The sequence below is a fragment of the Tursiops truncatus genome, chromosome 21 (assembly GCF_011762595.2).
Source record: "Tursiops truncatus isolate mTurTru1 chromosome 21, mTurTru1.mat.Y, whole genome shotgun sequence".
Taxonomy (NCBI): domain Eukaryota; kingdom Metazoa; phylum Chordata; class Mammalia; order Artiodactyla; family Delphinidae; genus Tursiops; species Tursiops truncatus.
In genome coordinates, this window is record NC_047054.1 from 11,414,395 (window position 1) to 11,439,884 (window position 25,490).

The window sequence follows — 25,490 nt, forward strand, 5'->3', positions numbered from 1 at the left end:
GATAACGTTTATTACAAGTCGTAGGGGTGGGATTGATGGAGCACATGTGCTGCCGGGGGTGGGAGCCTGCAGAGACTCCTGGAGAAGGTGTGTTTTTGCTTGTGAGGTTTTTAACACACATGAGTGTGAGATAGAAATCATGCTGCCTCTTGGGTTTACGAGATGCTTACACCCATTTAGCTTAGGAGGATAAAAGTTCTCCTCTTTGTTTTAGTTTTTGAACTACTATGCTCAATTTTAAATTTAAAACTTAGGAAAATCGTCTTTCCCATTTGATGAAGTGTGAACTGTGCAGGCCCTCTGGCCTTTATGAATTAGCACATCTGAATCCGTGTACTGTTCTGCCCACGGTCACCCTCCAAATATTAATCTTGGGATTTAAGCGTAGAGTATGACACTTTTATATTTAAGTTGTACTTTAGGAACATTTGTTTTGAATTTTGAGTGCACAGCCTATGTTCCCTCGATCGTAGATGGTGCGTGCTGTGCGTGCTGAGCCCCCGCCCCGTGGTGCAGCCGCGAGCCCTCAGAAGCACATGGACATGTGGTGCGTCCTCCTTCCCCGTGGGCACGTCCGGTGCTCATGGGGCTGGTTCCCGCTCTGCTTCTCTGATGTGGGCCACTGTGTCTGCAGTGGCCAAGACGGTCCTCCCTCGAGCAGCCGTGGTTGTTCAGCCAAGGACGGATGTGACTGGATTTGTGTTCAGAACGGGGACGCACCCTCCTCCTGGACACAGGCTCCTTGGAGACATGCCGACCCCAGGGCGCAGGCAGAGGGAGAGCAGATGAGCCTGGAGCAGCTCCTGGTGCCGGCAAGTAGCCACATGCTCTCAGAAGGCGGGGGGGCATCAGGCGGGCAGCGCAGGGGCTGGCGGGCCGACAGTGCTCCAGGCCAGGCCATGGGCGCAGGGCGAGTGGGGAAAAACAGTTCAGTTTTGCTTTGTTGAAATACCGGGCGCTGCGGGCCATTGGGTGGGCTTGCCTGCTGTTGGCAGTGGGGTCTGGATCTCAGGCGAGCTGGAGGACGTTTCAGCTTTCGTCCCGGCCTGAGACGGGAGTGGGAAGGGAGAGAGGCCGGGAGTGAGGAAGTGAGAGCCCCGTCGTCCACTCCTGTGTCGTCTCTGTAGCACACCTGTGTTGTCAGTCTTGCAGCCTCGCCCACAGAGGTGTTTCTGCCCATTTTACAGAGGGAAACAGTGAGACTCAGAAAGACCTAGGAGTGGCAGAACTGTGGCTTAACCCAGTTGAACCCAACTCCTGGAGGGATCCCTGTTGGGTATTGTGGGAGAGGGGAGGAGCTCTGCGTGGGGAGACCTGCAGGTTCGCCCTGTGCTCTGAGCCTCCTGCTGACCGAGAACCTCCTCTCCTCTCAGAGTCACGAAACTTTGCTCCCTGGTAACGAGGTTGAGGAGGCAAGTATTGAGCCCTTGAGTCTTGTGCTAGATTTAGTTTTTAAAATGTCAGTGGGGACACTACAGGGCCTGGCAGCCCTGAGCAGGGTCCCATAGTCAGGAGACATGGAGGGGGGCCCTGTCCCTGGCAGGACTGCCTCTGGTGGGGCGTTGGCTGGGATGATGTTTGAACCCCAGCGATTGCCACCCTTCCCTATCGGGGAGGCCCAGAGCCCGAAGCAAGACCTGGCCAGGCCCCGTGGGGCGGGCGGCGGGGGAGCCTGGGTGGCAGATGAGGCCGCCCTTGGACCACAGCCCTCAGACCCAGGCCCCTTATAAGGAGCTCTCAGCTTCCAGAGCCAGGTGTGAGGCAAGCTTGTCGCCCCCAGACCCCACCCAAGTTGGCTTCTGGCCCCCGGGACCTCAGCACTGGAGCGCTCAGCCTGGGATTGTCTGAGTCTTGTCCTGAATCTTGTCCCTGAGGAAGGACCACGTGTCCTAAACCTCCCAACAGGCTGAGGCCCCTGCAGCGGTCGTGCGGGGACACCGCAAAGCCAGCGAGTGGAGAGCCAAAGGACCTCGAGAGCCGGAGGCTTTGCAGACACGCCGCCAGGTAGCTAGCGCCTTGGTGAAAACCCCTATTAATTAGGCTGTAAATACAATTTACGTACGCAGTCCGGTGAATTCAGTGAAAGCGCCACGGGCTTCTGTTCTTTTCCTTGCCCTGCACACCACCAATGTCTCAGCTCAGGATCCACGGCAGAAAGCCTAGGCGGTGAGTTCCTGGCCAGCCTGCCGTGTGCCGCGCCCTTGCCGCCTGTAGTCAGGGCACCTGTTCAAGCAAAATGATGAGGTGCCCAATCCGCTTCAGTGTTCCCTGGAGAGGGGGCCTTCTGGGGGCCTGGCTTGCACTGGTTTCTCCCCGGGATCACTGTGTTTTTATGTCGGGTTCTTCGGGCTGTGTGGCTGCTCAGCTGTGGTGCAGGCACTGCTTGGTGATGACCTGTGTCGGGTTTTCCTGTAGTGTTGTTTTGTGTTCAGATACACACGTGTGTGCAGAAGCTTCGGCTCAGAGATGACCTCAGCTGGACGCCCATGTCAGCTGCCGCCAGCCCAGGCGAGTCTCAGGCCCCGAGCTTCCCCGAGTTTGTTTTAGAGCAGGTGCCCAGTTAGGATTTTACCTTAATATTTGTTCTAGTTCATAAAAATGCTGACTTGTTGATAGTTTGTAGGTAAAGTTTATTTTATCTGCCTTTGGTTTCCCCTGGAAATTGCCACCCAGTCTTCTGGAATAGAGTGTTTTCCCCTCTGCCATTTAAGGAAATGCACAGGACAGTTCAATTTCTAACGGAAACTTGGAACCTACCCTCTGGACGTGTCTTTGAGCGCCGGTCTAACGGAACAGCCTGTCTCCCTGTGACGCACGCACTGCCCGGGGCTGTCTGCAGAGGCCTTGGGAATATTCTGAGCTGGGCCCTGCGCTGTTCAACCAGGCAGAGGTGGGGGTTGGAGTCCAGCATTTCCGGGACCCGAGACCGTAAATGAGGGCATCGTCGCCAGAGGCAGTTTCTTCCATCCAGGGCCTCCTGGCCAAGCGGGCAGCCAGCCATCAGGCCACCGGGCCAGCGGGCGGGTGGCATCAGGACCCCGTGCTCCTCCCAGGCGCCCGGCCAAGCACTGCCTGGGCTTGAATAGTTTTCTGAGAAGGCCTTTCGTGTTTTTAGACCCAAGTTGTGTTTTTTCCAACTAGTACCGGTCGGAGGGGGTTATTGCTGCTGCGAGGGCTGTCTGAGCACATGATGAAATGAGGAGTGGTCTGCGTCTTTAGGGTTGTGCCTCCCACGTGGGGACAGGACCCTGCCCTCTGTGACCCACAAGCCACTCGGTGGCCCCTTCAGACTTCCCCTCTCACGTCACCGCGTCCTCAGTGGCCCAAACATACATCCTCCACCTCATCATCTGAAGAACTCAAACCCTTCTCCAGGGTCCCAATTTCTGCCCCACGGTGCTTGGTTACTCCAGAGCAGCTCTCTCTCTCTTTGCTGGTTTGTTTCTGAATTTAATGAGGTTAAAACAGGTTCATTGGGTGAACCTTTTCCCCTCACCTTTTCTAGGATGCTGTTTTGAGATTGTACCTGTTGTTCACACTTAAATCAGGACAGAAATATTTATTCATTGTGGCAGCTCTTCCCCTCCAGTTAGATCAGAATGTAAACTAAAATAAACCAAATGAAGACTCTGCACACCCTTGTGAGAACCTAGCCGGCTGTGCTGGTCCCCGGCGGGTGCCCTGGAGGGAGGAGCCGGGGCTGCCTGGGGCCTGCCCAGCGTATCTGCTGTGAACTGACGTGGACCCAGCCTGTCTGGGGCTGCGCTGGGGCCCAGGACCTCAAACCCTGATTCTCAAAACACCTCGCAGTCTGTGCTTTATACATACATTCAACCAGAGACAAGGTGAGGGAAGAACAGAACTGTGAGCCCAAGTGCGGCCCCCAGGTGTGAGCACAGGTGTGAGCGGCTCCTACCTGTGCCCACACCTGTGGGGGCATCCAGTGCTGGGGGGCAGCATCCTTTCAGGGGACAGTGATGAGGGGTCCCCTGATGGGGACGGTGCTGGGGGTCTTCTGAGGGGGACGGTACTGGAGGATCTTGGGGGGACAACCCCAGTGGTGTCCTATAGGGGGCAGTCCTGAGGTAGTGATGTTGTGATATGTCTTCGTTTTCTATAAAATCCATTTGCAATTTAAATAAAACTGCCGTCAGTAATTCTTTTCCTTTCTTTTGCAAATTGATGCCTCTGTAGTGTTTGTTGGAAAAGTGCTGAAGAAACTGTATCCTGAGGTTCCACGTGGCCAAGAGAAGAGGGCCCCAGTGAGTCCAGCCTGCAGAAACCCACCTGAGAAAGTGGCTCCTGAGAGAGTGAAGGGCGGGGGCATCCCCCCCATGACAGGTGAGGGCGGGTCCCTGGACATTCCCCAGGAAGCACGTGCCTGGCCTCAGGCCACTGGGGTGTCACCTCAGGGGACGGGCAGATGTCGTTCTGCTCACGCTCTGGGAAGACAGTTACTTCACTTGGGGAGGGAAGAAGCCAGCATCGGTGCCCCCAGCTGGGGACGAGGTCAAGTTCGCCATTGGTGTTGAGTTCATCTACATGCTGTTCCCGGTCGCAGAGACTGGACCCTGCTGCCTGGTCTCTCATCTGCCCTGTCACCCTGCCCCAGTCCCTGGCCACCCAGGACGCGGTCCTGACGTCTCTCCTGTTTTAGTCTCCTGTCCATTGCTCTTCACAGATGTCTGTCCAAGATCCTCACACAGTGAGGTGGTCGGCCGTGGAGGCTCCTCTCACTCTGGTTCCCCATCAATGCAGCGGTGTTGCCCGGCGAGGGGCCACTAAGTGGGACACACGGAAAGAGGCCAGGCGAGGTGGGGGCAGCCCTGGCTGCAGCCCCTAGTGCCCAGGTGGACGTGAGAGGGCAGAGTTCCCAGCACCCTTTCTCGGGTCAGTTCTGTTTCTCTTTGGCAGTGGCCCCTCACGGGGCTCTGTCCTAGAGTGATTCTGTTCCTGAGCGCTGGTCTCTCCTGCTGGCCTGGCCCGGTAACCTTATGTCCACAAATCCTGGCCCTCCCTGGACCAGATCTCAGTGGCAGGCCCGACAAGCCCAGGGCATGCCTGCTGCCCACAGGCTGGATCTCCAGAAATAATCGTGCCACGCCTGTTTCACCCATGAGATGGCCAATGCCTGCAGGCGAGGGGAAAGCGTTCCCCCCCAGAATGGGGGGCTGCACAAGCTTGTCCTTCAGGATGAACCTGGGGCTGCCGAGTTCCCTTTCTGTGTCCTCATGTGCCTTGGTGTGGTTGGGATGCTCTGACCCCCGTGTAGCAGCCCCCCAGGACCACCACTCTCTGGCGCACCTGCTGCTGTTCTGACAGAGAGCCTGCCAGGTGTAGGATGGACTCCCACCCCTGGAGTCACACTAAGGAATAGTGGCTACTATTTAATGCTGTTTTACCTTTCAAAGACCATACTGTCGTGGGCTGAATTGTATCCTCCGTAATTCATACGCTGAAGCCCTGACCTCAAGATGTTGACTGTGTTTGGAGACGGGGCCTTTAAAGAGGTGATTAAGTGAAACGAGGCCATTAGGGTGGGTCCTAGTCCAATGTGACTGGTGAGATCAGGAAGAGATCAGGACCCGGACACGCACAGCAGGATGACTGCATGAGGACACGGGGAGAAGACAGCCATCCACACGCCAAGGAGACAGGCCTCGGAAACCAGCCCTGTGACACCTCCCTCTCGGACATCCAGCCTCCAGAACCAGAAGAGAAGGAACACCTGTGCTCAAGCCCCCACCTGTGATGCTGCCCAGAAAACTAACGTGACACCCGTTCCACCTGTGAAGGACGCACGTGGTTTTGAATAAGCACAGCACAGCTTAGCAAGGCGGGAACTGTAGGGAAGACGTGCCGCCTACGTGAGGAGCAGGCGTCCCTGGGTGTTCCTGGTTTTCTGTCCAAGTTTGACTGAACCAATGTTCTTAGTCTTTTTAAAAATTTTGTTTTTAGGGTTTATTTGCATTTTCTTCCCTCTTCTAACTTGACGGTTTTAACAGCGATTATTCACTAATAGTAATAATCTGGGTGGTGTCTTTCCACGGAAGCTCCAGGTTCAGTCATGTCATTTCAGCAGGCGGCTGTGAGGTGCTGTTGTTGTTCAGTATGAGGATGTTGAACTAAAAATCAAGATGCTGATGTAAAGTTGGTTCAGAATGTATCGATTACGTGAAATGACCTGTACGGAAGGTTGAGAAGCTTGTTCCATGGAGCAGATGCCTGGTGTGAGTGGATGAGGGGGCCCTGAGCATGGGGAGCCTCCAGCACGTCCGCCAGGAGCTGGGGGTGGGCCCCAGCTGCAGCCTGAGCTGTGATGGGCAGTGGGGCACCCATGGTGCTGACTGGTGATCGCCCCGTGGTGGCTGGTGCCAGCGGCTGTGACACAGTCGGAGGATAGGACAGGATAGACGCCAGTGCCCGGATGGAGTTGGCCCAGCCAGCATGGTGATGGGGCCAGAGGAGAGGTCCCATGAGGACCGCAGGTCAGGTTTCGGCCCGTGTTCTCGGTGGACCTCTCCACCCATGTGATTTCTCAGACTGCAGACTCTGCGTGTGGTGCTTGCTGTCTAAGGCAGCACAGTGTGCCTTGCGCAGTGTAGACTGGCCACCTGCCATGGCCTAAACTAAGGGGGAGTGTTTAATGAGGATGTGGTGTGACCAGGGCAGCCTCACTGGGTCCTAGAGGGGCGTCCAGTTGCTGCATTTCTGCACACCCCACGCTTTCTCCCCTTCCAGACCACCCTCTGGCCGCCAGGCATCCTGGAAGGGGGAGGGGTCTGGTGGGCAGGACCCCCACACCCTTTCTCATGGCTTCAGGCCACAAATAGAGGAGGCATTTCTGATAGTTTTAGTATTTCACAGATGCAAATGAGCCTAACTTATATGCCCTTTTCTGAAAACTCCATACAACATGCAGCAACTTTTTTTTTTTTTTTTTTTTTGTGGTACACGGGCCTCTCACTGTTGTGGCCTCTCCCGTTGCGGAGCACAGGCTCCAGACGCGCAGGCTCAGCGGCCATGGCTCACGGGCCCAGCTGCTTTGCGGCATGTGGGATCTTCCCAGACCGGGGCACGAATCCGTGTCCCCTGCATCGGCAGGCGGACTGTCAACCACTGCGCCACCAGGGAAGCCCTATTTTTTAAAGATAAAATTCATTTAATCTAAAGTTTACCATAACCATTTCAAAATGTACAGTTCAGTGATTCTTAGTATACTCACAATGTTATGTAACCATCACCACTAATTCCAGAACATTCTTTTCACCCCAAAAGAAACCCATATCCATTGCAGTCATCCCCATTCATGCCTCCCTGCTTTCTGTCTCTACAGATTTGTGTATTCTGGACATTTTGCCTGAGTGGAATTGCATAATAGGTGACCTTTTGTGTCTGCTTCTGTCACTTAGCATGTTTTCCAGGTTCATCTGAATTGTAACGAGTATCAGTGCTTCATTTCTTTTTGTTGCTGAATAATATTCCATTCCGTGGATATACCACATTTTGTTTATCTGTTCATCGATAGACAGATATTTGGGTTATTTCTACTTTTAGGCTTTTATTAATAACGCCACTTTGAACATCCCTGCACAAGTGTTTGTGTGGACATGTGTTTTCAGTTCTCTTGGATATAAACCTAGAAGTGGAATTGCTGGGTCATGTGGTACTCCTATGTTTAACATTTTGAGGAACAGCCAAACTGTTTTCCACAGCAGCTGCACCATTCTTCATCACACCAGCCATGCGGGGGGAGGGGGGGGGTCCAGTTTCTCCACACCCTTGCCAACACTTGCTATTTTCTGTTTTCTTACCCTACTAGGCTAACCATCCTAGTAGGTGTGAGATTGCACCTCACTGTGGTTCTGATTCCCGTTTCCCTGATGACTGGTGATGTTGAGTGTCTTCTCATGTGTGTGTTGGACATTTGTGTATCTTTTTTAGAGAAATGTGTATATAAGTCCTTGGCCCATATTGTAATTGGATTGCTTGTCTTTTTGCTGCTGAGTTGTAAGAGGTGGTCATAATCTGGACACAAGAGCTTTATCAGATACATGATTTGCAAATATTTTCTCCCATTCCATGGGTTAGCCTTTCACTTCCTTGATGGTGTCTTGAAGTATAAAACATTTTAATTTTGATTAAGTCCATTATATCTATTTCTTCTTCTGTTGCTTGTGTTTTTGGTGTCATTTAAAAAACTGTTGCCAAATCCAAGGCCACAAATTTTACATCTAAGGTTTCTTCTGAGTTTTATAGTTTTAGCTCTTACATTTAAGTAATTTATCCATTTTGAGTTAATGTTTGAATATGGTGTGAGGTAGGGGTCCAGATTCATTCCTTTGTCTGGATATCCAGTCATCCCAGCACCACTTGTTGCAGAGACTGTCCTTTCTCCACTTGGCACCCTTGTCAAAAATCAATTGTCCAGGGCTTCCCTGGTGGCACAGTGGTTGGGAGTCCACCTACTGATGCAGGAGACACGGGTTCATGCCCCGGTCCGGGAAGATCCCACATGCTGCAGAGCGGCTGGGCCCGTGAGCCATGGCCGCTGAGCCTGCGCGTCCAGAGCCTGTGCTCCGCAACAGGAGAGGCCACAACAGTGAGAGGCCCGCGTACCGAAAAAAAAACAAAAACAAAAACAAAAAAAATCAATTGGCCATAAATGTTTGGGTTTATTTCTGGGCTCTCAATTCTGTTCCATTGGTCTCTATGTCTGTCATTATGCCAGTACCACACTGTTTTAATTACTGTAGCTTTGTAATAAGTTTTGAAATCAGAGTTAAGAGTCTTCTAACTTCGTTGTTTTTCAAGATTGTTTTAGCTGTTCGGGGTCCCTCACAATTCCATATGAATTTTAGGATCAGCTTGTCCATTTCTGGAAGAAAAAAAAAAGGAAGTTGGAATTTTGATACAAATTGCACTGAATTTGCAGAACACTCTGGGGATTAGTGCCATCTTAACAATATTAAGTTGTTCAATCCATGAATTTTGTCTAGCTTTCCATTTAAGTCATTTTTAATTTCTTTTAACAGTGTTTTGTAGTTTTCATTATAAATTTTATACTTAAAAAAAGTTTATTCCAAAGTATTTTATTCTTTTTGATACTATTGTAAATGGAATTGTTTTCTTTTTGGATTATTAATTGCTGGTATATGGAAATACTAATAAATGCTTTGACCTTGCATTAGGCAGTGGTTTCTTAAATATGGAAATATAGATTTTTGTATGTTGATCTTGTATCCTACAACTTTGCCAAACTTAATAGCTCTAACAGGTTTTTTTGTGTATGTGGATTTTTCAGGGTTTTCTATATACAAGATCTTATCTGTGAGAAGAGATGTTTTACTTCTTCCTGTTCAATCTGGATGCCTTTACTTCCTTTCTTTCTTGACTAATTGCCTTGTCTAGTACTTTCAGTATAATGTTGAAATGAAGTGGCAAGAATGTGAATTGTAATCATTCCTAATCTTAGAGGGAAGCAGCCAGGCTTTCTCAATGGAGTATAATGTCAGCCGTGTGTTTTTCATGCTTTCTCTATTGAGTGTAGTGCCAGCTGTGGGTTTTTCATGCATGCTTTGTCATTTGAAGTTCCCTCTAGCCCTAGTTTCTTGAGTGTTTTTTAATCCTGAAAGAGCAACATATTTTTTGAAGCAATATGCCTTGGGAATTTTGAAGAAAAAACAATTCATTTGCAGCTAGAAAAAGAGAAATCTTGGCTAAAGACAAAACAATGAAATCACAATCAAATAGACAAATACAAGTTGTGGGCAGGTCATATGAAACATTCTGTAAAGGTCATCTGAGGATTTGCTTGAAGGCTTGATGCTTGTGGAGGACACAGTTTGGCGATAAGCAGAGCTGCAGGTGTGTCCAAGTCTTTTCAGTGTTGGAAGAAGCAGCCAGATGAGGAAAGGGGCCTTTGTCAGTCAGTCCTTGGATGAGGTTGAGAAAATGTTCTTTGTAGAGTTAGGACACAGCATGCTGATTCTGGTAACTATTTGTTCACTTGACAGAAGTGTTTGTTTGTTTGTTTGTTTGTTAGTTTCAAAAGGGCATTGGTGATTCCATTTGTTCTTAAAGATGAGGGCATGATCTGTAAACGGCCACAACAATCGGTGTGTATGCATTTTGATGAATTTCCGTCACCCAAGAGTCCATGTTGGACCCTTATTATTTGTTATTGCTTTATATCTGTATATATTTTAAAGAGCCAGGTAATCCCAGAAGAATTATAAAAAACAGCCTTGTGCCCCAAGCTCCGTGACACAAATACACCGATCGTGAAGGCTGCGGCCGTCCCAAGGGTGGCTTGGTGGCGGTGCCCTGGTGGAGGGCACGCGTGTGTGCTTGTGGGCAGGGGGCCATGTGGACAGGCACAATGCAGGGGGAGTCAGAGGTTAGGCATGAAATCAAGCTCAAGTGGGTGTCCTGCAAATCAGACCCAGAGCCAGAAAGGGTGAGAATTATGAACCTCGGATCTCAGCCAGCCGATCAACAAGAGGAGAGCTGATTAAGTCGCCTCTTCTGAAGCCTTGCGGCCAGCCCGGTGTTCCTAGGGAGACGGTGGCCTCTGTCAGCAGTGAAGGGGGTCCTGACATGCCTCGTCCAGATCCCCAAGCCTCACCCTGCGGGCCCGATGTGTGGGCGAGGGGATGCTGTGGCCCTGCTGAGCCCCGAGCCCTGAGCAGTGAAACACGACATCTGACTGCCGTGCAGCGATGAGCCATCTTCTACCAGAAGAGACAAGGGAAACCCGGGCCGGGAAGCTGCGCTCTGCGCCTGGCCACCCTGACACAGACAGCAGATCGCCTTCCTCAGCCCGCAGGCTTGGCCTCAGATGAGTGTGTGCTTGGCATGGGAGCATCGGGAAGAGCTCTGCCCTCAGGTGCATCCTTGCCCTTCATAACAGGAGTCATATCCTGCCTCGGGTCCACGGCACCGCCTGTATTCATCCTGATACTTAAGTGAGCAGTAGTGTTTCCAAGTTCTGTTAGCTGATTAAAAGCTCCCAAAAGTATTCTGTGAAAAATGATCAAATGTTGATGTCACCCGACACGGGATGGTCTGCCTGGAAGCACATCCCTGCTCTGCCCTTGATCCTGGCGGTAACGTCCCTGCTCTGCCCTTGATCCTGGCAGTAACGACACAGTCGTTAATCAACTGGATGGATCAGATTAACATAAGAACTACATTCTTGCCCCTTAGCTTCACAAAAGTGAAGTATATTGATGGCAGAAGAATTTGAAAATGTTCCAAAGCTTTCACAATTTAAATGTCTCTCAACCACACGTTCTGTTATATGTGCATTAGTGATTTTGCTCAGTCCTTTTCGTTGTTTTTAAAGTAAAATATTCATTTTTCTGAGAAAGACTAATGGGGATATCCACTTGTGTTGGATAAAGGTTACTTTGCCATATCTTGAATGAGAACATGAAGATTAGAGCGTCGATCCTGCCCAGTGTTGAGAGCATGGCAGCAGCACCGGAAGCTGCCTCTCCGGACGGTGCAGCTCAGCAGGTCCACTTCCAGGAATTTGTTTGGAGGAACCCTGTGGTCAGTGGTGCAAAGTTATGTACAGCCAGGATGGTCATAGCAGGTGCTTGTAATAGTGCAAATTTAGAATCAACCTCCATATGCAAAATTTAGGACAGTGGTTAAATTATAGTTAAATTTGCCAATGACATGGACTATCATGTAGCCTTTGAGAGTATGTAAGCTTAAATGTATCTTAATATTTTATCATATTCACTTTTGAATGATATTATACATATAATATATACGTGTATAATGATGCGTGATCCCATTAAGGCGTGTGTGTGTCTGTGTGTGGCGTGATCCCATTAAGACGTGTGTGTGTCTGTGTGTGGGTGTGAACAGACACACACACTGCATACATGTTGTTAGCATATAGAGAGAAAAAGGTCCAGAAGGTTATGCACCAAAATGTTGAGATTCATGTTGTGGTCATGAGGGGTGTGTTACATGGAGTCTTTTTATTTTCTGCTTCTTATTCATGAATTAGTTATGTTTTTATACCATATTATAAAACCCCAGAAGTTTACATAATAAGTAACTTAATGTGAATTTAAATAATCATAAGCTCACCCCTTGTCCCTGTCTGGGTGTAGAGCTTAGTGGCTCTGCTGGCAAAATGCTTGGCTGACTGACATCAGTATTTACGGCTCTGGCTACCCATCTTCAGTGAAAGTGGCTGGAGAAGCTGCTCGGCAAGTAGACGTCTGATGGCATCTGTCCCTGCTTCTTCCTGCAGGTGGTGACACTCAGGTCCAGCCTGCGCGACGGCTCTACACCGTGGGCCTGCCTCCTGAGGGGTGGGTCCCCCCTCCGCCGGAGGCCCCCAGCTGCTCGAGTCCTGAGAGCTCCTCCAGCGGCGAAGACATAGGAGGTAAGACCGCTGACAGCCTTTGGGGTCTTCCAGGGTCGTGACTCCATCTGAACTTTAACGGGGCTGAGCGTCTCACTGCTGTGTGGTCTGCAGTCGTCAGAGATGCCTGTAAGATCCACAGCAGGAAAAGCTCAGGCTGGGAGGAGACTTAAGGCTGGAATGTGATCGCAGCCCCATTTGTTAGCAAGTTAGGGGAAGTCTGGCGTTAATACATCCAAATGTGAAAGTGCTTCTCTTGTTAAGTAGGACTTTTTTTCTTGATTTTCCAATTTTTTCAAAATTTCTGAGATTGTATATCAACTTTGTAATGATGAAATAACTTATGTTGCATCTCTTGTGGAAAATTGAATGATGATATTTGCTTTTGCTGTTGGATGTTTTGTGAGTGAAGGAAGATCAAGGGTCAGGTGCTCTGGTGGCGGTGCAGAGGCTGCACGTTACATTCTTACTGTAAAAAGTCAAATGGTAGTTTTTTCCCCTTTTAATTCATCATTTCGGAACTTCCTTAAGAGGAATTTGGAATTTTCCCCAGTTGATTTTTAACAAGTAAAAACTAAGAAACTCTGTACCATAAACCTTAACTTGAATATCAAGAAAATATGATTTTCTAGTAGATTGATCTTTCTGACTTCCTAATTAAAGCGTCAGAAACCATAAAACCAAAAATGGGATAGCTAAGCAGTAATATAGTCATCTATTCAAGCCCTGTTGAAAATCTTTGGAATATAATTATTGGATAAATAGATTATTTCATTCAAAAATTAAGCTATGTTCTTATAAAGATAAATTACTTTGGTGACATACTCCGTTGTGTACTTAATATATTCAATGAAAAAATGAGGACTCATTCCGGGGCTGTTGCCCACAGTGAGCTCTGCTGCCCATGCCTCCCGGGCGGGTCTTTGGGCAGCATCCCAGCCGAGAACCTTCTGGGTGCCCTTGACTGAATGCATTGCCGAGCTAGAGGGACGTCCTTCCAGGAGATGGGAAAGCATCTCAGCAGCTGGACACACGTCCCTGTGGTAGTCACTCTTCCTGGCCCTCAAGTCCCAGTGCCACCGCCTCCAGGAAGGCATGGGGGTGGCCTGGTGCCGCTCTGCTCTAGCAGGTGAGCAGTGGTCAGGGCGAAGCAGAGAGATGGGGAGTCGGTGCCTAGGACACATCCCTCTAATTACCATGGTAACCTGCACATCCCCGGCGACTTTCATTGTACCTTTGGCTCCAGCAGGTCCCAGGTTACATTTCTGCAGTTGCTTCTTGGCAGGCCATCCTGTTCATGTCCCTCTTTCTGTCCTCTGGTTCCCAGGAGCACACAGGTTCCAAGGACCTTCTCCCAGAGGCTGTGGTCAAGGAAGGTGTGGTGCGCCACCATCTCCCTCAAAGGAGAGACTGGACTGGGAAGGAAGGTTGGGATCTCCTTGCAGGACATTAGCTCCATCCCTGAGGTCACAGGGTGACATGTCCACCTTGCTCTGACATTCTGACTCCAGCTTCTGCCCTGACCCCACACCTGAACCCCACTGCTGCCCCAGCCCCATGTGTGTCTGTCCCACAGCAGGCGGGCCTGGGCTCCTCGATGACCTCCTGGTGGCCACATGGCTCTCCCCCGCTGGGGACAGGTCTCAGCTTTAAGAAGTGGTCCTTTCTCTCAAGAGGCCCTGTGAGCTCAGTTCCATAAGTCAACATCACTGAAAACGTTGACCCAGGTTTTCAGAAGAGCTTTGAATAACTCCTTCATGCACTTCTGGCTGGGAAGTTGATATCTTTCTATCTTGAACACTTGTAACTCATCTCCAATGTTTCAGTTCACTTTTCTTACTGTTTCTCTAATATTTTTCCCCTTTGTGAACCCGTTTGACAAGGTGGGCCACTTCAGGGGTCTGAAGTGAGAAAGTGGAAGGAAGTGTTAATACTGTTTAAAATGAGAGATCTGGGCTTCTCTGGTGACGCAGTGGTTAAGAATCCACCTGCCAATGCAGGGGACACGGGTTCGAGCCCTGGCCTGGGAAGATCCCACATGCCACAGGGCATCTAAGCCCGGGCACCACAACTACTGAACCTGTGCTCTAGAGCCCACGAGCCACAACTACCGAGCCTGCGCGCATAGAGCCCATGCTCCGCAACAAGAGAAGCCACTGCAATGAGAAGCCACGCACCACAACTAGAGAAAGCCCGTGCACAGCAACAAAGACTCAACGCAGAAATCAATCTTAATCAATCAATCTGCCAAAAAGTTTTTAAAAAATAAAATGAGAGACCCTTCAGAGAGGCGTGAGAGGCCACCGTGCTCAGCCGGGAGGCATGTGTCGGGGGTCGTTAGGGCTCGATAGGGGGCTGGGACAGGAAGAGGGACGCCTGAGCCGGGACTGGCAGGGCGTGAGGTGTGCAGACCCACAAGGCTGAGAGCGGGAGGGCTCCACAGTCTTATTGGTGGCACTGAAAGCAAAGAGAGCATGAGGACTGGAGTCGGAAAAGAAGGAAAAGTCCAGAGGTGACTGTGTCCACTGTTGATGGCCATTTGAATGCCCAGCACCAATAAACCAGTTCAGTAGTGACTCCTCAAGAAGTTGGGAAGGAAGAGGCTTTCCGGTCGGCTGGCCCGTCTGTGGCCGCCGAGTCCTGCGTCCCCTCCCTCGGCCCGTGCGGGGCGGCAGGTCTGGTGGCACCCAAGGCTGACCCCTCCTCACCTCAGGGCCTGGTCCGGTCGCCCCGCCCGGTACCGCTCTCAGTGGGTGTCGTGCCTGGGCAGGGAGACTGGGGCTGATGGTGCACGGCACCCTTCCAGGTGGTCTCGGTTCTCACCCGCTGCAGGTGATGGTGACAAGAGCTGGGTCCCGGCTGAAGGAGGGTGCCAGCTGCCCACCTCCCCTCTGCTTCGGCTCCCCTGACATGGACTGAGAGCAGGAGTGACTTTTTTTTGGGGGGATAAATTTGAATTCATAATTTTTTTTTAATTTATTTTTGGCCACGTTGGGTCTTCGTTGCTGCACACAGGCTTTCTCTAGCTGCGGTGAGCGGGAGCTGCTCTTCCTTGGGGTGCGCGAGCTCTATGCGCGCAGGCTCAGTAGTTGTGGCACACGAGCTTAGTTGCTCCGCGGCGTGTGGGATCTTCCCGGACCAGGGCTCGAACCCACTTTGCCTGGTGCTCGATAAGCACTTTGCACATGAACATCATTGAACATACATGGTACATACATGCAGTAGTCTGATTCCTTCCTGAATATAAACTCTTAGAAGTGGAAATATTAAGCGTAAGAGTCCATGTGTTTCTAAATTTGAAGACATAATAACAAACTGTCTTTCAGAAGGCTGTTCCAGTTCTCATCCCTGAAGGCAGCCTAAGGAGATCCCCTCTCTTCCATCGCCTGGACATTTTCAGTCTTTTAAATTTTAGCTAATTGTTTGGACAACATATATCTTACATTTTCATGTGAGAAAACTGTGTGTTAGGGAAATTCTTTCTAAGCCTAAGAGCCTAAATGACAGGTTTGACTGTGAAGAAATTTAAACTTTCTTTATGGCAAAGGGCACTATAAATAAGGTTCAGAGCAAAGGACAGAATAGGAGATGATCTTTGCACATTCCACAATAGATGAAAGTTAGCTTCCTTACCATATAACAAGATATTACAAATCAATAAGAAAGAAAAGATCACCCCAGTAGAATGAGCAGAACAGATGGCGACACCCAGAGGGACAAGTAATACTCACAAGCACCCTCGTATGGCTCCTGTTTATATATATATATATATATTTTTTTTTTTTTTTTTTTTTTTTTTTTTTGCGGTACGCGGGCCTCTCACTGTTGCAGCCTCTCCCGTTGCGGAGCACAGGCTCCAGACGCGCAGGCTCAGCGGCCATGGCTCATGGGCCCAGCCGCTCCGCGGCACGTGTGATCTTCCTGGACCGGGACACGAACCCCTGTCCCCTGCATCGGCAGGCAGACTCTCAACCACTGCACCACCAGGGAAGCCCCTTTATATTTTTATATGAAATGTTTGACCCATCTGAGATATATTTTGTTAGAACAAGGTGTAGATCCATTTTTTAAAAAATAGATTTTCCTTTTTAAATCCTGCACTTTTTCTTCAGTTACCTGTTACTTTTCCTTGATGGTTTCGAAGCCATGTATGTGATGGACCACGTTCCACATCCACGGCTCTCTTCCCGGCTTCTGCTCACCCGTCTTCCCCGACCTGCATTCCTCAGCGGCTGCCCCGCTGGCTCGTGGGCTGGATGGGCCTTCACCATGGGGGCTTCCTCGTGCCTCTTTGCAGGCCGTTGGGTAGATGCAGCGTCCATCCCTGTCAGCAGGACGGCTGGGGATCCCTGCCCTCATCTGCACCTTCCCTGGGGCCACATGGGCATTGCAGAGCCACGCAGAGCTGAAGGGCCATTCCAGGAGTCACGGGGCGCCCACGGAGGGGGCACTGCACCTGGGTCGGAGAAACCCGACCCATCTGGTTTCTTTCTTCTTTTTCCAGAAGAGCTTCTTAGTCGTGAATGAGTGATTCCCACGTTTACCGATCTGTACATCGATCCGTTATTCGTGTCTTATATAGCTATTTACATTTCTTTGTGACCTTTTCCAGTATTGCTCTCTGGACTTCATGACGGCGCCACTGTTTGGTTTTTTTGGCTATCATAACATACTTTATGAACTTTTTGCAGACAGCCAAGTTTGATGAGGGCTGAGACTCTCTAATTAGGTCATCTCCGCGTTTCAGGAGCCACCTCCACAGAGTTCCCCGACCTGCATGTGCTGGGCTCCCCTGGTAAACGTCACCACCAGGAGGGCTCCCATGCCCTAGAAAGTGAACACCTGGGCAGAGTCTGGAATGCACGGCTTTCTTCTCCTTCCGCTGCCACAGCCCCACGCCACCTGTGAGGGTGCCCGGCCTCCTCCACACTCTGCCCTTTGCTCCTTCAGCTGCCGCTCCGAGAGGGTACAGTTAAGCCAGAATTCACTCCTTGAAGTCACTTCCTCCTGTCCCCGTCCCCGTCCCAGGGCCTCCAGGGCTGTGGGCTCGAGACTCAGCACCGTCTCGGGGTGCTCTGACCCAGGCGCCACCCTGGACCTGAGAATACTGGCTGGCTCCACAGTCCAGGGATGCACTGCGGGCTGGTCCCGCTGCACTGTCAGAGCTGTGTGTCAGCTCTTCCCAATGTCCTTGTTATCCTTGTGAGAACACGGGGGAAGCCTGGTCAGATGCCTGGTCACTTACCTCGCTGCTGGCTGGTCGTCTGCTTTCCTCTTCCCTGGGCTGCATCCCTGCAACAAAGTACACTCAACACCTGAAGCATTTAATAATTGCACACACCCGGAACTACTTCCTCTCTTTGTGCCTTTTCCAGAATTTATGTCTGTATTGAAGATACCTGCCTTTTTATAACTGAGTATAGCGTATCTATGATGTTATACGTTACTTTAGTTGTTGTAACAGTTATGTTCATTGCTTGCTGGGTGCCAGCAATCTGGCATCTGTTTTTGGATCTGTGGTTTCAGTGACTGAGAGGTGCCCCTGTCCCTCTGGGTGTCTTTCTTTTTTTTTTTTTTTTTTGCGATACGCAGGCCTCTCACTGCTGTGGCCTCTCCCGTTGCAGAGCACAGGCTCCGGACACTCAGGCTCAGCGGCCATGGCTCACGGGCCCAGCCGCTCCGCGGCATGTGGGATCTTCCCGGACCGGGGCACGAACCCGCGTCCCCTGCATCGGCAAGCGGACTCTCAACCACTGCGCTTGCTGTCTGGGCTGTTTCCCTGTTTTTTCTTGCTGGGATCTTGTTTTGGATCTTCCTCTGCAGATGTCTTCCTTTTCCAGATTTCCTATGAAATCTGACTTGCCTTTGGTTTTAATTCCTTCGCTAAGGTCTGTGGCGCAATTCCCCGGCGCGTCACCGTCACCGCGGTGTCTCACTCTCAGGGTCCTCGTGGCCCCGCCTCTTCGGTGACTTTCTCGCTTACAACTGCCCGCTCCAATGCTGTTTATAACGGGAAGTGAGACCTCCCCATCTGTCTGGCTCTCATCAGAGGGTGCAGTGGGGCACTGGCGGGGCGGCGAGTCAGTTTGGGACACTAAGCCCCTCTGCCTGGTGCCTCTGCCTCTGTCAGGGCTCATTCAGGCTCGTCGCGTCGCTCTGGATCTCCTCCTGTGACCTCTGCCCCTGCCTGCTAAAGTAGCCCAGGGGTTCCCGTCTGCTCCTTCCATTCATGTTCTTGCGAGTCGGTCCTGCTGGGGCCCAGCTCTGTGCTGGTCGGTGCGTGGGCTCCTGTTCGCTGACCTCACACACGTCGCCTGTGTCTGTCTAAGACCTGCCACACTTGCTGTCACCCCCTTTGTTGATCTGCTCCCCCCTCCAGCCAGCCAGGCAGGGTAGGGTCGGGTAAGGCTCCGGCTTCCTTCTAGCCTTTGCCCCCTGCTCGGTCCCTCCAGTGTGGGGACCTCTCCTCCATCCACATCCTTCCCTCTGCACGTCCTCTCTTGGCCTCCCTTACCCCGCCCCCCACCACGACACAGAAGTGCCCCCTCCCTTTGCCTTCCATCCACTATCTGGTTATTTCTGTAACTTTCTTGCTCTTGCATCCTCACCTCCAGCCCCTGGGGGACGGAGCTCCGACTTGGCAGGTGGCAGAGTGAGAGTGAAGGGCCCTGGGTTTGCAGCCCCACTGTTGACTGTGGGTGCCGTCTTCCTTACTTCCCTGAGCCTCAGTTTCCTTGGCCACCTGATGGGGTAATAATCCTGCACTAGCACACCACACGCTTGCTGTGCCAATTAGATTGGGTTTGTGCAAAGCTTGTTCAAGCGTGAGCACTGCCAGCTCTTAATTCCCTGAGGCACCAGCGCCTGCTGGTGTTAAGTCTTCAGTCAATATTTGATGAACCAAGTTGCGTAATTATTTATAAAAACAGCCTGCAAATAAGGAGCAGTCCTCTCTCCTCGTATAATCACTCGTATAATCACAAGTGGTTGACTGTATTGACATGGTTTTTGTGTTCAGATCAAGCTGCAAAGTCATTAAAATCAAGTCATTTTGATGGAAAGCTATTATGATTAGTATTCTAATAGCAGGCTCTGGTTGAAATAGTTATTAACTTCATGTTAACTTTCGGAAGCATGAGCTAAATGCACAGTTCTAATGTGGCTTTGTTGTGAGTCAACCATCCTTTCAATGAGTTTTGACAGCTTTAGGCCGCAGTTCTAAGGCAGATCCATCTTCAGATCTCACTGGCTCTGTTTGGGCTGCAGAAACCCTGATGCGTGATTTCTCTGAGCTTCCCAGGTGCAGAGCACAGCAGGCACTCTAGCTTGTTTGACTAATAAGGTGCAGTTTTCACCGGAGGCCACCGGAATCAAGGTAGAGTCCTAGGCAGGCTCTCAGCAGAGATTCTCTGACCGGCGCCACGTTCCATACACATACTCTCTCAAGGGCGCAGCAAAGCCAGACTCAGAGTTAGCAGGCTTTCATTCTTGTCCCGGTGATTTATTGAAATGAGACTTAAGACATGTAATTGTGTGAAAGCCTTTCCTTTCTCACAGGTTACTTGGGGGCATCTGAGGGACAGTAGAGGTGGTGTCATTCTGAACCACTCTTTTCTCTCAGTGAGTCGAGAACCCTCACTTAGACCAGCTGCCTCTGCCATGCACTGTCAACAATGTGACATAAAAGGCTAGACATGGAAGAGAGTTCATGCGTTCTTAGAGCACCTAAAAAGGCCTAGATTGTTTCTAGAACTATTTTGTACGCTCATGTTTTTGTTTCTTTGGCATCTTATTGGCACACACACCTGATACCCTGGATTCCTCTCAGTCACAGTGGCGTGAGCTTGCATAGCTTTAGATGTATGATTGACCAAGGACTATGTGGGTCAGAATATTAATTTTGAAATAATTTACCAGTGGAGTCTGCACAGCTCTTTAACCTGTCTTTATAAAAAAAGAAAACCCACAGTTGTTCAGATTGCCATTTATTTTCTTAAAGTATATACTTAATTTCCAAACCATTGTTGGCACATATTCATAAGAAACTTGGATTAGAGAAATATTTAGATCTTGGTAAACCCGTACACCACCTTAGCTTATTGTTAAGCAAATGCATTACAATAATAGAACAGATTATGAATACTTCTTTGGATATTGATTAATATTTCTTCAACTAATAAAATTTATTGATTAATATTTCTTCAACTAATAGACATTCCATAAAGAGATACTGAGAAAAGAAGGTGGGAAATTATTTAAGATGAAGATGTCCACTCTTGGCACTTTATTCAGCATAGTATTGGAAGTCCTAGCCAGAGCAATTAGACAAGAAAAAGAAATAAAAGGCCTCTAAATTAGGAAGGAAGAAGTAAAACTGAGTCTATTTGCAGATGACATGGTTTTATATATTAAAAACCCTAAAGACTCCACCAAAAAAAAAAAAACTGTTAGAATGAACAAATGAATTCAGTCAAGTTGCAGGGTACAAAATCAGTTTACAAAGATCAGTTTCATTTCTTTACACTAACAATGAACTATCAGAAATTAGGAAAACAGCCCAATTTACAATTGCATCAAAAAGAATAAAATTCCTAGGTAGGAATAAATTTAATGGAGGTGAAAGGTCTATACATGAAAACTATAAGACATTGATGAAGGAAATTGACAATGACAAATGTAAATAAATGGAAAGATATTTCATGCTCGTAGATTGGAAGAATTACTATTGTTAAAATGTCCATACTACCCAAAGCAATCTACAGATTCAGTGCAATCCCTATCAAAATTCCAAGGGAATTTCTCACAGAAATGGAACAAATAATCTTAAAATTTGTATGGAACCACAAAAGACCCTGAATAGCCAAAGCAATCTTGAGAAAGAAGAACAAAGATAGAGGTAACATGCTTTCTGACCTCAAACTATATTACAAAGCTGCAGTAATCAGAACAGTGTGATATTGGCATAAAAACATACACGTAGACCAATGGAACAGAACAGAGAGCCCAGAAATAAACCCACACATATATGGTCAATTAATTTACAACAAAGGAGCCAAGACTGTACAATGGGGAAAGGACAGTTTCTTCAATAAATGGTGTTGGGAAAACTGGACAGCCACATGCAAAAGAATGAAACTAGAACCCTGTCTCGCACCATACACAAAAACTAACTCAAAATAAATTTAAGACCTGAATGTAAGAACTGAAACCATAAAACTCCTAGAAGAAAACATAAGTGGTAAGCTCCTTGACATCAGTCTTGGCAGTGACTTCTAGGATTTGACACCATCTGTATCCTAAAATAATGAGGTAGCATAAGAATCTTGCGAATTCTGAATGTAAATTCCATTGCATTTTCACAGCCAGTCAGATTCTTAATCTCAAGGTAATCAGAGCCAAACAGGAGACTACTTGCAACAAAAGCATCCGGTGTGAAGTAGCAATTGGTCATGGTAGAGCCAGAGTGATGGATCTCCTCTGTGTCCAGAGGCTGACCTTGTGAAGGTGACCTTACACCCTGCTCCCTGCTTTGTCCTGGGCCGTAGAAGCCATTGGCTGCGTGTGAGACTTGGCTTAACTCATTGACAGCCCAAGGAACTCCCTGTTAGTAAAAAGTCAAGAGACCCAGACTTCCTACCTAAGTTCACCCTAATCTATCTGACTGGGAGAGAGAAAGCCTGACTATGAGAGTCCTTTCTGGTTGTATGAATACCGAGGAGTGACTGATGATCAGCAGATTTAAACGCACCACGTGTAGCCATACTTCAGTCTCCAAAGGACAGTTGATTCATATTTGTGGAAACGATAAATAAGCAGCTTTTGCTCTTGACTTCCAGAGCACATGGATTCTGTCCCCTGATTGCACCGTCTCTTTCTGCACCGTGGCTGGATCTGATATAACGAGCTCTTTGTTTGAACCTTGTGTGTCAGACATTGGAGGAACAACCATGATGATAACACAACCCTTACTGCTGTAGAGCTTAGAGGTTAGGGAGTGGAATAAAGTCAGTAACAGACTTTGTCACTCAGTACTAAGTGTTACTAGCGATAGAGACCAAGTGCCATAGGAGCACAGCGGATGGAGAAGCTAACCTTGGGAAGTCTTACAAAGCACTTGAGATTTGAACTGGTAAGAAAAGGTTGGCTCATAAACAAGAGGAACGATTTAATTTTCGACAGAGAATGAAGAATCATGAAAAGGTCTGGTATGTTTGGGGTAGAAAATGTTATAAAGGGTCAAATTTATCATTTTTCCATATCTTTATAAATTATGTTACATTACTCGGAGTTCTGCATGTAACCCAGCCAAACAGCTACGTTCTTTTTAAAAGCAACTGACAAGGGATTAATCTCCAAAATATACAAGTAGCTCATGCAGCTCAATATCAGAAAAACAAACAACCCAATCCAAAAATGGGCAGAAGACCTAAATAGGCATTTCTCCAAAGAAGACATGCAAATTGCCGACAAACACATGAAAAGCTGCTCAGCATCACTAGTTATTAGAGAAATGCACATCAAAGCTACAATGAGTTATCACCTCACACCAGTTAGAATGGGCATCATCAGAAAATCTACAAACAACAAATGCTGGAGGGGGTGTGGAGAAAAGGGAACGCTTTTGCACTGTTGGTGGGAATGTAAATTGACACAGCCACTGTGGAGAACAGTATGGAGGTTCCTTAAAAAACTAAAAACAGAACTACACATACAACCCAGCAATCCCACTCCTGGGCACATACCCTGAGAAAACCATCATTCAAAGAGTCATGTACCACAGTGCACTGCAGCTCTATATATACTATAGCCAGGCATGGAAGCAACCTAAGTGTCCATCGACAGATGAATGGATAAAGAAGATGTGACACATATATACAATGGAATATGACTCAGCCATAAAAAGAAATGAAATTGAGTTATTTGTAGTGAGGATGGACATAGAGTCTGTCATACGGAGTAAAGCAAGTCAGAGAAAAACAAATACCGTATGCTAACACATATATGTGGAATCTAAAAAAATAATGGTTCTGATGAACCTAGGGGCAGGACAGGAATAAAGACACAGACGTAGAGAATGGACTTGAGGACATGGGGAGGGGGAAGGGGAAGCTGGGACGAAGTGAGACAGTGGCATGGACATATATACACTACCAAATGTAAAATAGATAGGTAGTGGGAAGCAGCCGCATAGCACAGGGAGATCAGCTCGGTGCTTTGTGTCCACCTAGAAGGGTGGGATAGGGAGGGTGGGAGGGAGACGCAAGAGGGAAGAGATATGGGAATATATGTATATGTATAGCTGATTCACTTTGTTATACAACAGAAACTAACACACCATTGTAAAGCAATTATACTCCCATAAAGATGTTAAAAAAAATTATGTTCAATTATGTGTAGCCATTGCCCAGTGATCTATAGGTTATGCTGGAAATGTTAAAAGAAGAAAATTAACAGATCTTTGTATCGATTGTAATGCCTACATATCATATCTAGGTATTAACATGCATTACTGTTTTTCAAAAGAAATATTGAACCGTGTCTGTGTGAGTTAACTGGATATTCTCCACGCTAAGTCGCATCAAGATGTTGTACTTAGGAAACAGACACGAAGATGTCTCCTTTGGGGAAAAGGCCTCTAAGCACCGGCTGCCGAGGTAGATGTGAGCCCATGTCGGGTAGCACACAATTAGGGTGGTGAAGTCCTCCTGCAGTAACCGCTGTCCCTCATCTGTGAGAAAACGAGAGACTCAAGCAACAAATACGTAGCGTCGAAAGGGCATTGAGTGATGAGTATTTCTTCAGATCAAGTAATTAGTCCTGTCAGTTACCACGAACAAGACGCAGAAAGAGCAGGGTGGCCGTGTGACCTCTGGCCCCGGGAGCCGGATGTCCCCAGCCATTGCCTCTTGCACGAGCCCGTGGTGAGCGTCCCGGACGGTGCCGTGCTGTCCAGAAGCAGAAGGACTCCCCCACCTCCGGGAGCGTGCGCCCTGGGAGTGATGCAGGGGCATGAGCTGAGGTGGAGACTCGGGTGCCACGTCTGCTGACCCCAGGGCAGCATGGGCGCCCCTGCTTCGGCCTCTGCGGGGCCCTCATTACAGGGAGGCCCAGGGACAGCGAGGCTCCCTGCTGCTCTGGGGCTGCAGTTCCAGTGTCCGGTGGGGTCCTTGGGGTTGGTGCTCTCTGCCAAACTTGGCGCTCGCCAGCGTTACCTTGCGACCCTGGTTGCCGTGCGGGTGAGCGTCCTCCTTGCCGCACTCGCGTCCTGCTTCTGTGTCTGCAGGCTCCCATGCAGCCTGTCTGTAGGGCCTGGGGGCCTTTTGGACTTACAGTGGTGCCGTCTGTAGCTGGCGTCCCCGTGAGGTCTGACACTTTCCCTCCTCTTGTTGCATCGCCAGGGCCTCCGGCAGGGAAGCAGCAGGGTGAGGGCTCCACGTGCAGTGTCCCTGCGGGATTTTCTCACCTTCTATCGCATTTCGCATTTCCCTTACATTTCTAGTTTGCTACACGTTTTCATGATTTGTTGGTGTTAATATTGATTGAATACTTTATATCACTACAATAAAACGGTTAATATTTTGTTTAGAAGTTTTGTATTGCTCTTTAGGAGAGGGGTTGGCCTGCAACCTTCCCGTCTTTCAGTGTCCTCATCAGGTTTTGAAAGAACTGTGTTGTCCTCACAAAGCGTGTGGTCACCGTCACTGTGTCTATTCTCCAGAAATGTTTTGTATGTTGGGCGTTTGTTTCTTCCTTAAATGTTCCTTAGAAGTCAGGTGAATCCACCTAGGCCTGAAGTTCTTTTGTGGGATTATTTTTAACTAAAGATTCAATTTTGTAATAGATATAGGACTATTAAGATTTTCCGTTTCTTCATGTGTCCAGTTTGGTATGTTGTACTTTTCTCAGAATCCTCCATTTCATACAAACTATGTAATGTATTTGCATAGAGTTGTCCATAGAGCCATCTTATTGGTCCTTTTGCGCCTACAGGATGTATGTTAACACACGCCTTCACCCCACGCTGGCCTTTATGTGTCCTCTGCTCGTCCCGTCCAGTCTTGCACTGTTCGTCTGTTTTCTTTCTTCACAGTGTCAGTGCTGG

The 25,490-nt window shown here is 48.8% G+C and overlaps 1 protein-coding gene across 6 annotated transcripts in view; it reads left to right on the forward strand.

Moving 5' to 3' along the window:
- Positions 1-25,490, forward strand: part of ERICH1 (glutamate rich 1) — a 116,847-nt gene that overhangs the window by 10,107 nt on the left and 81,250 nt on the right. For all 6 annotated transcript variants that reach the window (XR_004524227.2, XR_012328968.1, XR_012328969.1 and 3 more), the window contains exons 2-3: positions 4,195-4,341; positions 12,275-12,409. Coding sequence is in view for 3 of the 6 variants with exons in the window: in XM_019921505.3 (XP_019777064.1) it covers positions 4,195-4,341; positions 12,275-12,409 (282 nt within the window). In the remaining 3 variants the exon portion in view is untranslated. The remainder of the gene's footprint in view (positions 1-4,194; positions 4,342-12,274; positions 12,410-25,490) is intronic.